This window comes from Aedes aegypti, chromosome 2 (genome assembly GCF_002204515.2).
Source record: "Aedes aegypti strain LVP_AGWG chromosome 2, AaegL5.0 Primary Assembly, whole genome shotgun sequence".
NCBI classification, from domain to species: Eukaryota; Metazoa; Arthropoda; class Insecta; order Diptera; family Culicidae; genus Aedes; species Aedes aegypti.
This window is the reverse complement of record NC_035108.1, coordinates 399,688,340-399,703,561: the sequence shown is the minus strand read 5'-3', so window position 1 is coordinate 399,703,561 and position 15,222 is coordinate 399,688,340. Positions and strand designations below refer to the sequence as shown.

Genomic DNA, 15,222 nt, shown 5'->3' with positions numbered 1-15,222 from the left:
AAAAGGTGAACGGACATGTTTTGAATTGGCCACATCCCCGGGGCACCTACAACCTACTATAAGTTGGTCATGGCAGCCGGTGGTGCTTGAAATGCTTCGGAAAGCATAACCTTTGAAAATCATGAAGTTTGATGCCCATATTGATATGGTTCCAGATATGTTCCTAATTGGCCACTTCCCCCAGGGCATCTGGAACCTACTATAGAGTAGTCTATGCATGTTATAGTTATGAATATGCTGCAGAAAACTTCATTTTGAAGGTTGATGCCCACTTGGATATAGCTCCGGATAATATTTACATGATTGGGAATACAAACATGACTGACCATGTTTTCCGGAACCAGTTTTACTAAAATGTTCATATTTCTGAAGATTTCCAACCAATCCTAACGCGTCCAGCGGCATTCAACTTCCTTTTAGTTCTAGTTTTTAGGAAAATTGTAAACATCTATTTAACTTTACACCGCAGAAAAATACAAGCGACAGAAAAAATGACATTTGGACATGACCTCGGAAAATCCGAAACATCTCCAGTGTCCAGTGGCCAATATGCATGGCCGAGCAAGTTCCTAAAATTAGACAAAATTTGCCGTCGACTGCTTCCGGATGCATCCAATTTCATCAATTTTTCATAAAGTTATAAGCATTTGAATTTAGGCAAAATTTTGCCTATCTCAATCATTTTGCCAATCCCCTGTACATGGCTAGATATCGACGTACGGTTGTCCAAATTCATATGTTGATTTCGACCATCAGCATTGATTTGTATTTCAAAATACATACAATGAAATTTGAAATAAGTTCATGATGTTTATGAGATACCGTAAAGAGGTTAACTGTTTTGGAAGAAAACTCATTATTTCTGCATTCTGTTTTAAAGGTTTTTATTTTATATTTTGGAAAACAGTCCTTGTATCTTAGTTATCAATTGAAGTTTTTACTTATTATTTTCCATATGTTCGTTAGTCGATTTTCGGTTTCGGGGAATATTATATAATGTATATGTGAACACATGGAAATCCACAATCAAACTACTGTTTGTAATTATTGCAGTTGGAACTAGATTGGATAAAAATTCTCTGAACGTGGATTAAATTTTGTGTTTTCAAGTACGGAATTAATATAAAAAATCATCTACAAAAGTGTTTTAGGTGTAACACATCATTATAAGTTTATATAAATTTGTATAAAATTATATTTCTGACTAGATATCGATTGATTCTCATGTTTCGACATTGGATCGAGTATAAATCCACCTTTTTGTAATGTAAATAAGTACATTCCTAACAAAATCGAATGAACCCTGCATTGCACACTTCTAGGCGTTTAATTTTTTAAAGAAATTTCCGACTTTTTTTGTAATGGCCCTAATTTGTAAAAAAATGTGTTTCGCTAAGAAATTTAAGACCATTAAAGTTGTACTATAAAAAGGCTGTCAGAGATAAGTGATGAACTTTTAGAACCTTCATCAAATAGTGATTGTAGAACAGATTGTTTGTAAGTGTTTATTAGCATTGGCAGTTTTAGCTAAAATCACCTAAAATGTTCTCGATTCTAACGAAAAAAGCTCTGAGATGAAGTGTCATATTTATACTCTTAACTTTTGCATTCTTTTCCTTTAACTGATTAACATAAATTATGTCCCGCATTATCTCGAAATGGATATATTTCAGGATATTTATGATATCTGATTTACATAAGTTGCTGAAATTTCGGTCGGTAGAATTTCCATATTCTTGATTAATTTCAAAGTTGCACGGTAGCTAGAGTTCGGTTATGCCCCGATACTAATTTAGGCTCCTAATCGTAGCCTCCTCACAGTTTTACGTATTATTTTGATTTTGGCTGGTCTGAACAGCTCGTGACGTGAATCTTAGTTCGAAATTTTCATCTTAACACTATAATCTTCAAGGCGAATAAGGTGCATTGCGTCTAGATTTAGTAAGCATCATGATTACTTGAGCTCAAATCAAGAGCTCTAGCAAACGTATCACGCTGAAAATGCTAATCGCTGTTTGTTGCAAGTGCATTTAGCCATGAGTTGCATTTTCAGTTTTGTAGTTATTCTGGCTAACAAGATTTGAAAATGCGAGCCATTGTGGTGGTCATCTTTGGTTTCAGAAACCTCTTCCTTAAGCTGTTAAGAGTATGCTCGAAAGCTAAACATTCGAGCCATTTTTGACAAAAAAATCTACCCACGGATTATTAGACCCCAGAATGATCGAATCTAACTCAAAGAATTATTATGATATTACTACACCTTTGACCATAGATGATATTAAAAACATTTCATTTCGCTCATCGCAAGTGAAATGAAGCCATCTGCAAACATTTTCCAAAGTTAAACATGACTAGATCTTATCAACAGCATGCAAAAGGATACAAAGTGTAATGGAAAACAAACGAACATGCGATTACAGTAGAAAACTTTAAATGAAAACTCTATAAGTGAACCAAGTCTATATGTACAAGTAAACTCATGAAGAAAACTTTAACCGTTAGCACATTTCTTTTACGATTCTTCTCGTGATCATCAATTTCCGGGTGGCATCGATCGGTGACGCCATTTTCGTTTCCGGTATTCGAGAGAATTCGCTTGATTAATATCACTATTGCAAAAATAGTGTGGGAAAGCTGAGCAACTGTTTATGTTTTTAGTTAGATATATGTATAGACTTTTAGTTGATATTTTTTGTTTTTTTTTCGGTTAGAAGGAAACAATGTTTCGACTTGACTATGTACAAAATGACAAATGACTCGATGATTTAATTAACTATATCTATCAACGTAACGTCAGGGTCATAGAACTCAACTACCAAATGGATGTAATGGACGGGTGTATAAATGTGTAAAAGTGTTTCTATTTTATTTGCATTACAAAACTCTAACTACTGCGAAAGTTGCGATTCATAACAAACCAATAACAGGTGAACTCGAAGAAATGGTTCTACGCACTCGCAATCACTAAGCTGACTTTTTTCTTCTTCTCTATTATGCGTTTGTTATATGCATCTGTCTCAAATCTCTCTTAAGTGTATTGTTCAGTGTGATAAATCGTTAGCTCATTCGTTTCAAAACTGGCCTAAATTACGCTATGGGTAACTATAAAAATTTGAAAAAGAAATCGGAACGTAACTAATAATTCAACTCTAGATTTACTAGGGGTGGAGAAACTCGTATAATACAGACTATCTATTAAAGGATAAGAGATTTTCTTTGCAGGACTTGAGTGATAAAGTGGTTAGTTTTGAAAAAGATTGAATGGAAAACGAAACAAACTTATTTTATAATTAGTTTTTTTTGTTCACATGCAGTTACTAAGAGGAATCAAAAAAGAATGAATATTAGACTTATAAATATTGATACAATTCATTTGATTGAGGATAAATGAGAATATTTTTATGGATTGGGTTTCTAAACAATTCTAGAACAGTGGGACTTTAGTAATAATGATGTGATTCATTTCGATCGGTTTCATATTTTCCATGAAAAACGAAACGTAGAAAGGTCTAAATGATTGTACTAGTTATTGGAAATTCTTAGAAAAGTTTAACTTCATGTTCAACCTTTGCATTCTGACATACTGATTACAGTAGCTGTCCGGAATGAGCTCTGGACAAGGGTTCGATGTGTTTTAATAGCTTCAACGAAGGGAGGTAACTCTGAACTAAAATACAGAACCAAGGTCTACAAAAAACTCAATCAGATAAGAGATTTCGATGTTCGTAAGCCAGTCTGCAATTGGAGATAATCTAAAATGTTAGTGTATGAGCTGGAGTGTTTCTGAAATTTTGTGTTTCAAGTTTCTCTCTGCATGATATAAAAAGGCTTTGCGATGCAGTGCTAGAGAAGACCTAGGAATAACTCATAACATCCAAGGTTCATTTCCAGGAACGAAAACAACCTTCATGTAATGCGTTACTAGTTTTTGCGTTCAATTATCTACCGACTATAAAAAGGGGTTTCCTCGTAGTTTTGGTTTCACGTTTTCCCAGTTATCTGCCAGTTTGAAGGGAATAAAGCTCTCGCGGTTTACCGCAACACTCTCTGCACGGCATTTAGTAGAAAAACGGCTATTACGCTACTGACGCACATCTTCACATTGAGATGATTAGTGATAAATAAGCTGGGGCTCGAGTTACACATATCTTCCTCACAAAAACACATATGACCATTGCCTGAACTTTCCATCATACACACGTGATCTACCATAAAGAGATTTATCTGTAATTGTGATGTGCACATTCGTCTTACAACTTCATAAGCTGAAATATTTTATGTTTATGTCGATTCATTTTCGGGGCAATACGTTTGATTTCATTAGTTTCATTTCCAACGTTTTTTTAGTATTTTCGTAAGGAGTTTGGTTTGTGATTTTTTTTTTCGTTGCATAACACAGGATGTGGGCCAAATAACCGAAAACGAAAACAATGACAACGGAAAACACAGATGAGAATAACAATCCAGCACGCAGGACGATGACCAGGAAGCGCAAAATACCGTTTTGGATAAAAGTAAACAGAGAAAAGAGAAAACATTTCCGTTATTTAGATTGTATTGATATGATATTGGAGATAAAAAAAAGTTATGGTTTCTCCGGTTCGATGATTGTTGATCAACTAAAAATTGTCGGTAGATAATCTGAAAGGAGATGTAAAATTATAACGAAAGGTATGTTGCGATAAACATTTGTGAATAACAACTTGCAACATATACTAAAGAAAATATATGGTCTGGAAATACTCATTTCAAAGATATTGTCACAACATAGGTGATAAGTCTAATGAACCAGATTAGACGTAATACATAAAGCAGGGACATAAAATTCAATTTCAAATTAAATTTGTTTGTTTTTTATCATTATTATTATTTGTAGGTAGGGAGCCGCATCCTATTATTGGTTCTTTTGATTCACTTCGGCAGTGGGTTTTTTTGAAAGCTAATAAGCTCATATTGGGCCTCCATGCTAAAGTGAATCATTGAAGTGCCCAAGTAGCTGGCAATTTTATCATTTTTTGCAAGTACTATAATAAACAGCTCGAAACGTTCAAAGTTTATGTACGAAAAAATACCCTTTTTCATGAACATTTGTTCTGTCCAGTTTTGAGTTCAACGACCGTTCAAGGTTATACAAGAACTCTTTTGAGTACAGTCTAAGCGTAACCAGCGATCTTTTAGCGCGTTATAAACAAGTTCGAAAGCCATACAGGCTCATTCAAGAAAATTCTACCAAGTTTTGAGTACAACAACTGTTTAATGGATTCTACCCCATTACCCCGAATGCCACTACCCGAACGCCATCTCCCGGAACGCCACTACCCTTGAATGGCATTGCCCCGTGATATTGGAATTCGGGGTAATGTCATTCGGGGATATGGAATTCGGGGAACTTGAATGAATTTACCAAGTTTCACTATTCAAGTAGGTTTTACTGTGTTTTGTAGTCAAGGACCGTTAAATACTATTTGGATCTCAGATTCAGATCTTAAAACGTGATCTTTCGGAGGATTGTGAACAAAATTGATACCCATACAGGTTCTTTCAATTGAATTCTACAAATTTTTGAGCACAACTGTCGTTTAAGGTGAAAAATCTCAGAATCCAAAGATGGCTGCCACAATATTTGACTTTTGATCAGTGTTGTAAGCAATCACGGTAATCGACACGTTTTCGCTGATTTTCGACAGCGCTTCCCTTAAACATTCACAACACGAGAGATCAAATGAATGTCGAAAAGAAAAATGTCAATTGAATGCCACTGAACACGATAGCTTCGCTTGGAATCGTTATGGATTTGTTTGTTTTTGTTCTGCTTTCACTGTATGTGTGTCACATTCTACATAACAGACAAGATCAAACCTGAGACGAGACTCGCGAAGACGGTCTTCTTTTTCTGTGATTGCTGAGTTTTTTTTCTAATTCCCCTTTGTGTTCATACCAATTATGCGCTAGCCGTTCAAACCCTCACATGAACCTCTCAGCAAAAAATAATTAAGTTTGCATCACATCGAATCATAAATAGCCGTTTGAGTGAAATTTCATGCCAGCAAACGTAGCAGACATTAGACAAAATTAATCTTCTGCTTAGATTTATCAGCAACTTTGGAAAAAACTGCTCCGCTGACTGAGGTTTTTAATAGCAATTTACTTTGAACACAATACTTTTCACTTTTTCAGCCATAAAAACGGTGGGCTGCATTTGACGTTTCGTGAGAGGGGAATCTGGGCTGCATATGACGTTGATATTTTTCCTCTTCGCGAGTCTCTCTCAGGATCAAACTATCCATGTTGTTTATGATCCGATGTCTGAATTCTTTGCAAAACTTATGATTTATACAAATTTCATCGTATCAGACGACATTCAATTGACACTTTTTTGTGTTTGTCGACGTTCATTCTACCGCTCGTGCTGTGACTGCTGACCATTGCAACGAAACGAACGTCGCGCAAAGTGTCGAATGTTTACAGCACTGCTTTTGATCTTACTTAGAGGTTTCTCCAGGGATTCTTTAGAAGATTGCTCCAAAGAGTTTACCGGAAAATTTGCCTAGATAATCTCTTTCTTTTGGTATTCTTTCAGATATTTCTCTATAAAATCTTCCAGAGACTTCTCCAAGGATTTCTCCAGAAAAAGCTATATAAGGATTCTTGCAGATAGCAATTCTCGCTGAAACCAGGCCGCCATCGGCACCCATCGTTAGAATTCCAATTTTATGTCACTGATCGCTAGTTTTCGATAGAACTTAAAGCTGGTCCTTTCGGTTTTCTCAAATTGGTGGACCCCTCGTATGCCAGCTAGCAAAAAAGCCCAGTTTGCGAAAAAGCCCATTTTTAAAAAAATCTTGGGCATTTCTAAAGTGATATGTCTTATATTTCCCTTGGAACACATAGCAAACTTAGTGGTATGGTATAGAGAAAAGCATATAGCTTTCATTTGAAGTTTAAAAAAAATTTGCCATCTTGAATTTTGTTAGAAAAATTGATTTTTCACCATTAGCGCACAGCACCGTTTTGAATTCTGAGATCACCATCAGAAAAGTTTTCAATCATTGGTGTTTTATTCGAGTCAAGTGAAGAATAAGGGCCGATTTCTTCACCCGCGCTTAGGCCTTAAACCAAGTTTAATCATATGGGTAAACGTGGTTTACTGCTTAAGCGAAGGTGAAGAAATCGCCCCTAAGAGTATTATTTTAAGTGACAAAATCTTGTGGCCATCTTGGATTTTGATGCCATCTTGGTTTGAAGTAGTAGAATTAATTATTCATCTTGAAAGCACTCAACACGTTGAATTTAGAGGCTACCAAGAAAAACAAGGTTACGTATACTCTTCTTCTTATTATTCTTCATTTTCATGACGTTACGTCCCTACCAGAACCGAGCCTGATACTCAGCTTTATTAGTTATAAATACAGGTTATTGAATAGGAATTCAGGAATAATGATTAAACAAGTTCAATAAATTAAAACCGTTCGAAAACATTGATTAAAATAAACAAACTTTTTTTTACCATTTGCATTGTTGTTCATTGAATGAAGTTTATAGATTGCGCGTTGTGGTCTTGTGGTAATATCTGTAGTTTTAACGTTAAACATTGCCAAAAGTGCATTAATTTAGAATGGAAATCTCAAGTTTTTGAGCAAAAAAAAAATTGATCTTCTGAGCCATAAAGGGTCGTTTTTACTACCGCTTAACATAAGGTACCCCGGGGCAAGTGAGAATCCGGGGTAAGTGGAGCGTTTCGTCATAGCTCAACTAGGAAAAGTTTTTCATGAGGGTATTCTTCTAGAAAGTTGAAGATACAATGACAAGGAATGTATTTAGTACTACACACTTTTTTATTTTTATTACCATGTGGTTCATGTAACAGTTGTCAGTTCAGCGCCATTTTCAACTTGCATGACACATTGTGACACGTTTCACGGCTTGCATTGACTTGCAAAAAATATGTGTGTTTTAAATCGAATTTCCATCAGACAGCTATAATTTTTAGTATTATTACAAGCTGCTAACGATTAATCAGTATTTTGTTTTCATTTCATATGAAATTTTCGATGGCCTATCTTACCCCAAAATATATTTGTACCTAGGGTAAGTTGGACCTATCAAAACAAAAACCAGAATCAAAACTTTTCGTACACGTTTCATACATTTTGCTAGAGATTAGCACTAAAACATTCAAACAAATGATTTTAATCAAAAAAGATCATCCTCAAATTACGTAATTGCATAAGAGGGAGATGAAAACTGTTATTATTCTTTATGTTTTCATCAATTTTTTATTTTTGAAATACGACTTCAAAATTGAACAAACACACAGCTGAAATTTGAAATGCATCATGTGAACGATTACTTTTCTATGTTATTTGAACTTTATTTGTTATTTCTACCAAATTAAGTAGTGATGGAAAACAATTCCATCACATAAGGTGGTTTTCTGCCATGCATATAAATAATAACAAAACATATTTATAATTTCGTCAATTATTGATTGTTTATGTGCTACATTTTAATTAACAACTTATAAATGATATATTTTGAACATGTTTAATTCCTCTTTACGCTTTTATTGAGGAATTTTCAGTTAATATTAAATGTGAGGTGACATACTATTGAATAAAGGGTTTCTTCCTAAAACGTAACGTATTTTATGGTTGATCCCTTATGTACATCAAATATCTACTTAAAATTAAAAGTCTATGACTTATCAATCATATTATTGTAATGGTTGACTTACTGATGTGGATTGACGCATGAAACTGGATGTGTTCCACTTGCCCCGCTTAGCGAGGTAACTGCGTCCATTGGCTCATTCTAAAACTTTCTTCCAAGGTTTCCACAATTTCGAAACTATTCGATTAGTTTCATGCACACACCAGCAAATATGTTGCCAAAACGTGATTGTGTTGTCGGATTTGAAAAATATTGACATTTGAAAATTTTATTGAACAATCGGTTTGAACTATCGTTTTTTTCGTTCCCACTTGCCCCGCGGTACCTTACATGTGAAAAATGGCGAAATTGAAAGATGAGAAGCAGGCTTTGTTCTAATGTGGACATAATGACAAAACGTAGGTGTATAATTTTGAGGTGGGAAAATACGGCGGCCATCTTGGATTTAGGCGCCATCTTGCTTTTCTGCAGTTGAATGGTTTTTAAGCATATTAGCGCTCAACATGTTGAATTATGAGGCCTCCGTCAAAAAAACAATCAAATTCTATCTTTCTTATCTTATCTCAGTTGTTGAACTGATTGTTCATCTCATTCAATGGTTTTAGACCAAATAAATGAAATAAATAATGCTATTTTTCAACTCGAAGATATGCAGAAGAATCATTCAGGTAGGTTATAAATCTTATCTGATAATTTGTTTTTAAAGCTAGTTAAGCTAAGGGACTGGCTCTGTTCCAGTAGGGACGTAACGTCAGGAAACAGAAGAACAAAAGAAGAGTGAGTGTAACGGTAGCATTAAAGTTCAACATATTGAGTGCTAACAAGAGGAAAACTCATTCTACTACTTACAACCAAGACGGCGTCAAAATCCAAGATGGCCGCCAGATTTTTTCACTCAAAATAATACTCCTATTCTTTATCTGAATTGAATAAAATACCAACGATTGAAAACTTGTTTCTTTGTTGTACAAAAAATAATGTTTTCATTGATTGCACTCGCCATATGCGTCAAAATAGTGGAACATGATTTAGAAAATCGTTCATTTCATAGGGTAAATACCATTGCTCACCTAGTTTTTGCCTATCTCACATAATTTTTCCTCAGATTTCTGATGGTGACCTCAGAATTCAAAACGAGCGGTGCGCTAATGGTGAAAAATCGATTTTTCTAACAAAATTCAAGATGGGGGCAAGTTTGAAATAGCTGCCAATTTTTTTTTAACTTCAAATGAAAGCTATATCCTTTCTCTATACGATGCCACTAAGTTTGCTATGTGTTCCAAGGGAAATATAAGCCATATCACGTGTAGAAAATAAAAAAAAAATGGGCTTTTTCGCAAAACGTTTAGCTAGCTGGCGTACGACGGTCCACCAATTTGAGAAACCCGAAAGGACCACCCTTAAGTTTTATAACTAGCGATCAGTGACATAAAATTGGAATTCTAACGATGGCGGCCTGGTTTCAGCGAGAATTGCTCAGAGATATCTTCGAAGCTTTCTCCAGGAATTCCTCCAGGAGTTACACTAGGACAAACTCTTTAAGGATTATTCAAGATTTTTCTCTTGTGATTTCTCCAGAATTTCCTAAATATATAATACCAGGTAGTCGTATCGAAATTCGTCCTGGAATCATTCCGGAGATTTCTGTCGTGATTCCTTCACAGATCGCTCCAGGGGTTCTACCAGAAGTTCCTCCAGGTATTTCATCAGGAATTTCTTCGTGTGTTCTATAACTCACGAATTCCTCAAGAATATCCTCGAGGAATTCTCCCAGAGTTACCACCAGAAATATCGCTATATGACTTACTCCAAGGATTTCTCCAGATAATCCTCCAGGGATTCCAGAGTTCCTCTTGAAACCCCTCCTGAGAATCGCCCATGAAATCCTGCAGGAAATTCATCAGAAATTATCCTAAGAATTTCTGCAGGGTTTCTCCAGAACAATCCCTACAGAGGTTTTCCAAGCATTTCACCAACAAAATCTCAACAGTGATTCTTACTGAGATAAATCCAAGGATTTTGCAGGGATCTGTTTAGCGATGCCATTAGGAGTTTTTCAGTAATTGACCTAATAATCCTTCAAAGATTTCCACAGGTGTTTCTCCAGAGACTTTTCCAGGGATTTGGCTAGGAAAATCTCTTTTTCTTTAGAAATTTTCCAAAGATGAACTGGTACATAATCTTTATTATAAGATGCCGTTGAAAAAATAAAGACTGCGTAGCTGGAAAGCATATTTGATGTTCCAGGGATTTCTTCAGGAATTCCTCTAGAGATTTCCTCTGGAGTCCTCTGGAATTCCTCTATGGATTATTCAGATTTTTTTTAGATGTTCCTCCAGTAATTGCTCCAAGAATCGCTCCAGGAATTTCTCAAAGAGTTTGAAAATATAATCTCCCATATGTTCCTTACCACCCTAACTACAAAATTAGCGCTCTGTGAAATTTCCAGCTATTACAGTGCACCCCCGTTAACTTGAACGGTATCTCATGCAAACCATCGGATTTCATTTTTAATTTGAACATCTAGTCACCCTAGAACCGTGTTTCTGGTTACATCTTTCTCTGTTTTGTTTTGATGCTGCGCTCTTTTCCACAGCGTTCCTTTCCACTTTACTGCGTTTCATGAGCTAAATGACGTTTGAACCATTTTTAATCTGAACGATTTGCAAATTAGCGGGGTAGGTACAAATTAATAAGTGTTCAGAGTTACTGTGCACGTGCTGTAACCTTAGGTGCTGGAGCCTCATTGTTTGCCAGCGCACGGGAGCGCTGTACATTGTGAGACCTTTTTTGGTGCGCCTCCTTTTTCTTGAGATGTGTCTCACTGCGGTCTCATGCGCTCCGTCACATGTGCTGTTTAAAATTCAGCGCAATAATTGAAGTGATTACAAAAGTTTTCAACGAGGATCGAAATTGTAACACTTGGATCGCGAGTCTTCGACCATATCATGTAGGCCATCTAGACACCTGCATAATGAGGCGGAAATAGTTGTAGAGGCTCTTCGTTACTAAGCAGTTGTTTCTCAACTTGAATACCGATGGTAAGCCCTAGCGCCGAGCAGTGCATGAGACGAGTCTCCCCGAGAGCACATCACCTAGCGCGCGCTTTTAGAATTTTCGTGAGCCTCCATCTAGCGCAGCGCACTAGGATTCCGATGAGCTGAGAGACGGTTTGGTTGGAGGCTCGTCAGTACATTTATGTGCTCCTGAGAAATGTGTAACTCTAGTTCAGATTAAATGTGGTCAAACAAACGGGGGTACCCGGTAGTAAGAATGCTGGTAAGTTACAACGGAGCAAGTTGAAACGGCTCATTTTGGAGAGCTGTTATTGAACGATCATATAAGTGTGAAAAACACGTTCTCTAAGACCTCTTCCATCCTCTAATACCAAACAAACTTACAGCTAGCGGAATGTGAAGGAGAGTCTTCTGGACCTATCAGTAACCGGCTAAGGTTCCCGCCAAGGAAGGAGGCGACCAACATCAACTAAAGTGAGAACAGTGTGGGCAAAAGCCTAGACAGTGTTACGACGGCAGGCACTGGCCGCTCCAGTGCAACATGTGAGGTGACCGATGGCCCGGGACTAATCGAGGCCATGGATCGCAATAGGGAATACCTCCCTAGAATTCAGGTAGCAACAGCAAAGAATTCAGGTAGTAACAACATAGACTTGAATTCAAGTCTGCTGAAATTGCAACAATCAGTATTAGCTGCAAAGCAGGAAAACAAGAAAGCCAAGGAACAACTTGGCAAGGTAGAAGGCAAAAGGCACAGGCAACGCGAATATATCTGATGACAATATTCGATACGCGAAAGAGGGGACCTTCCGAGGATGAATACGTGGCGAAAAGACTCCAGACTCCAGAGCGGAAAAGCTGCCACGAGTCAAGCCCCGCGATCAAGAGGACATGGCAACAAAGGAGAGGCCCACACCAAGCCTAAGGCCAAGAAAGCCAAGAAAAAGGAGCAACGGGATAACCCGAACCAGGCAGAGCAACCACGGGCGCAAGGCAACCGCAACCCGTGGATACGATTTGGAAATAAGAAAAAACAGAGGAAACCGAAAACAGCGAAACGTAGGAATTTAGGCGAAGCCCTCGTTATTAAAACGGAGGAAGCGAAATACGCCGAGATTCTGAAGGCGATGCGAAGCACGGAGAAGCTATCGCCATTGGGCGCATACGTGCGGAGCATAAGGCGAACTAGGATTGGTAAAATGATCCTAGTCTTAAAAAAGGACGCCAAGGAAAAGGGTGCAGTCTATAAGCAACTGGCACAAGAAGTACTTGGCGACGAGGTTGATGTAAGATCCCTTACTGCTGAAGCGATTGTCCAGTGTAAAAATCTGGATAAGGTCACCGATGCAGCGGAGGTCTCGGCTGCTCTCAAAGAGCAGTGTGACATCGACTTAGCCAGTAAGGCCATCCCCTTTAGAAAGGGCCTGCAGGGCAACCAGGTGGCGGTGATCAGGCTGCCGGTCGCAGATGCCAACAAAGCGAAGAACTTGGGCATACTTAAGGTAGGCTGGTCGGTCTGCCGGCTGAGCATACAACAGCCTCCTGAAGTTTGCTTCAAGTGTTTCGGAAAGGGCCATAAGTCGTGAAATGGCAATGGTCCCGACAGAAATAAGATGTGCAGACAATGCGGCACCGAAGGCCATAGGGCAAGCGACTGTAAGCAAATCGCTAAGTACCTAATATGTGTCGACAGAGCAGACAGCGGACATTTAACTGGCGGACCCAAATGTCCGGGCACAAGCGGAGTACCAAAGCAGCCAAAACGGAAGTAACACAGTTAAATTTAAACCATTGTGAAGCACCCCAGCAGCTGCTTTGGCAGTCAGTCTCGGAAACCAAGACTGACGTGGTTTTACTATCGGACTCATATCGCATACCAGCCAACAACGGGAACTGGGTGGCGGATAGGTCTCAACAGCTAGCAGCTATAGGGACGACAGGACGATACCCAATCTAAGAAGTAGTCTCTACCTCAAATGACGGTTTTGCTATAGCAAAAATCAACGGCGTATTCTATTGCAGTTGTTACGCGTCCCCAAGGTGGTCGATTCCCACATGGTCGACAGGATGATAGCCGAACTAGCTAATCGGCAGCCAGTAGTGATAGCTGGCGACTTTAATGCATGGGCAGTGGAGTGGGGTAGCCGCTGCACCAATCAAAGAGGCCAACTATTGCTGGAATCCCTGGCCGCTTTAAATGTAGAGCTGGCAAATGTGGGTACAGTGAGTACCTTCCGCAGAAATGGTGCAGAATCGATTATCGACGTGACGTTTTGTAGTCCTAACCTTTTAGGTACCATGAACTGGCGCGTTGATGACGGTTATACTCTTAGCAATCATCAATCGCTATAGTATAATACCAGGCAGCGTGATGTAACTCGACCCAAGCCCGAGGATGGAAAACAGCGCGCTTCGACGGCGAAGTATTCTCTGAACGGAACACTCTGGACCTAAACGGTGTAGAGCTAGTTGCTATGATATGATATGATATGATATGATGCTTCCATGCCGAGAAAAGCTCCTCCTAGAGAGAACAGGCCGCCGGTGTAGGGGAACTGGGGGTAATATGCCCATAGGGGGCAAAACGCGCCACCATCGATTTGGACGAACAATGTGTTTTAGAATGCTTTTTTCACCCTAGATCATAGAAAATTGATAAAAATGCCTTACCTAATATGTTTTTATGTGTTTTTCTCAACCAAATCGATAAAATCCTATAAAAACGTTTTTCGCTGTTTTCATTGCAATTTTGTGCGATTTTCAATGTCATTTTTCAGGTCGATAAATAACTAAATTTCTGAAACTATTGCTGAGAGCCAACTTGTGCACTGTCATAGTTTGTATTACGTAAACATATGTTAAATTTGCCCTCAAAAAGCTTATTGAAGGACCTAAACTTTAATCAACTCTGGGGGCAAAACGCCCACCCCTATTTCATAACACCAAAACAGCCGTTTGAATTCAAATTCTACCAAATGTAATGCCACGTTGAAGCTACGCAAAAATTGGAACCTTACAAATGCACATTTTTTGCAACAGCATGTATACTATTATTGAACAATAACATCTGAATAAACGCCCGGATGTATGCAACCTATAAACAAGCATGATTGTGTGCGTACGTTTACAGCATGGCTAACGCCGGACTGAAGCGGGGCATTTTACCCCGCAAAACAATACATATGCAGTTAAGCAAGCATTTTTTAAAACTTAATTTATAAACCCCAGCATAGTTAAAATGGATAGCTGTTTCTACTATTGGGTAGAAAACACGTTTGTCTATCCGACCATAATTAAAAAAGAGCATTAAATAACGTTTTTCACATCTAAAATCGCTGTTCTCCTTAACGTGGGCAAACTACCCCCAGTCCCCCTACTGGTGGTGCGAATCAATTGCAATCTGCCTTCGGGCTAGACGAAGAATGCAACGGTCACGCACAGAAGCACAAAGAGAAGAACGCGGTGCAGCATTCAGAAAGGCAATTGGCTCTCAAAAAGGAAATCAAAAGTCGAAAACGGGCATGCTTTGATAGTC

The 15,222-nt window shown here is 38.2% G+C and overlaps 1 protein-coding gene across 3 annotated transcripts in view; it reads right to left on the bottom strand.

The window, feature by feature from the left end:
* Positions 1–15,222, bottom strand: part of LOC5577540 (protein quiver) — a 45,845-nt gene that overhangs the window by 6,559 nt on the left and 24,064 nt on the right. For 2 of the 3 annotated variants that reach the window (XM_001656506.3, XM_021847111.1), the window contains exon 5: positions 3,947–4,265. In XM_001656506.3, coding sequence (XP_001656556.3) covers positions 4,033–4,265 — 233 coding nt within the window. In that variant the 3' untranslated portion in view covers positions 3,947–4,032. Of the gene's footprint in view, positions 1–894; positions 4,266–15,222 lie in introns of those variants that run through there. The other variant, XM_021847110.1, reaches the window with a different exon arrangement.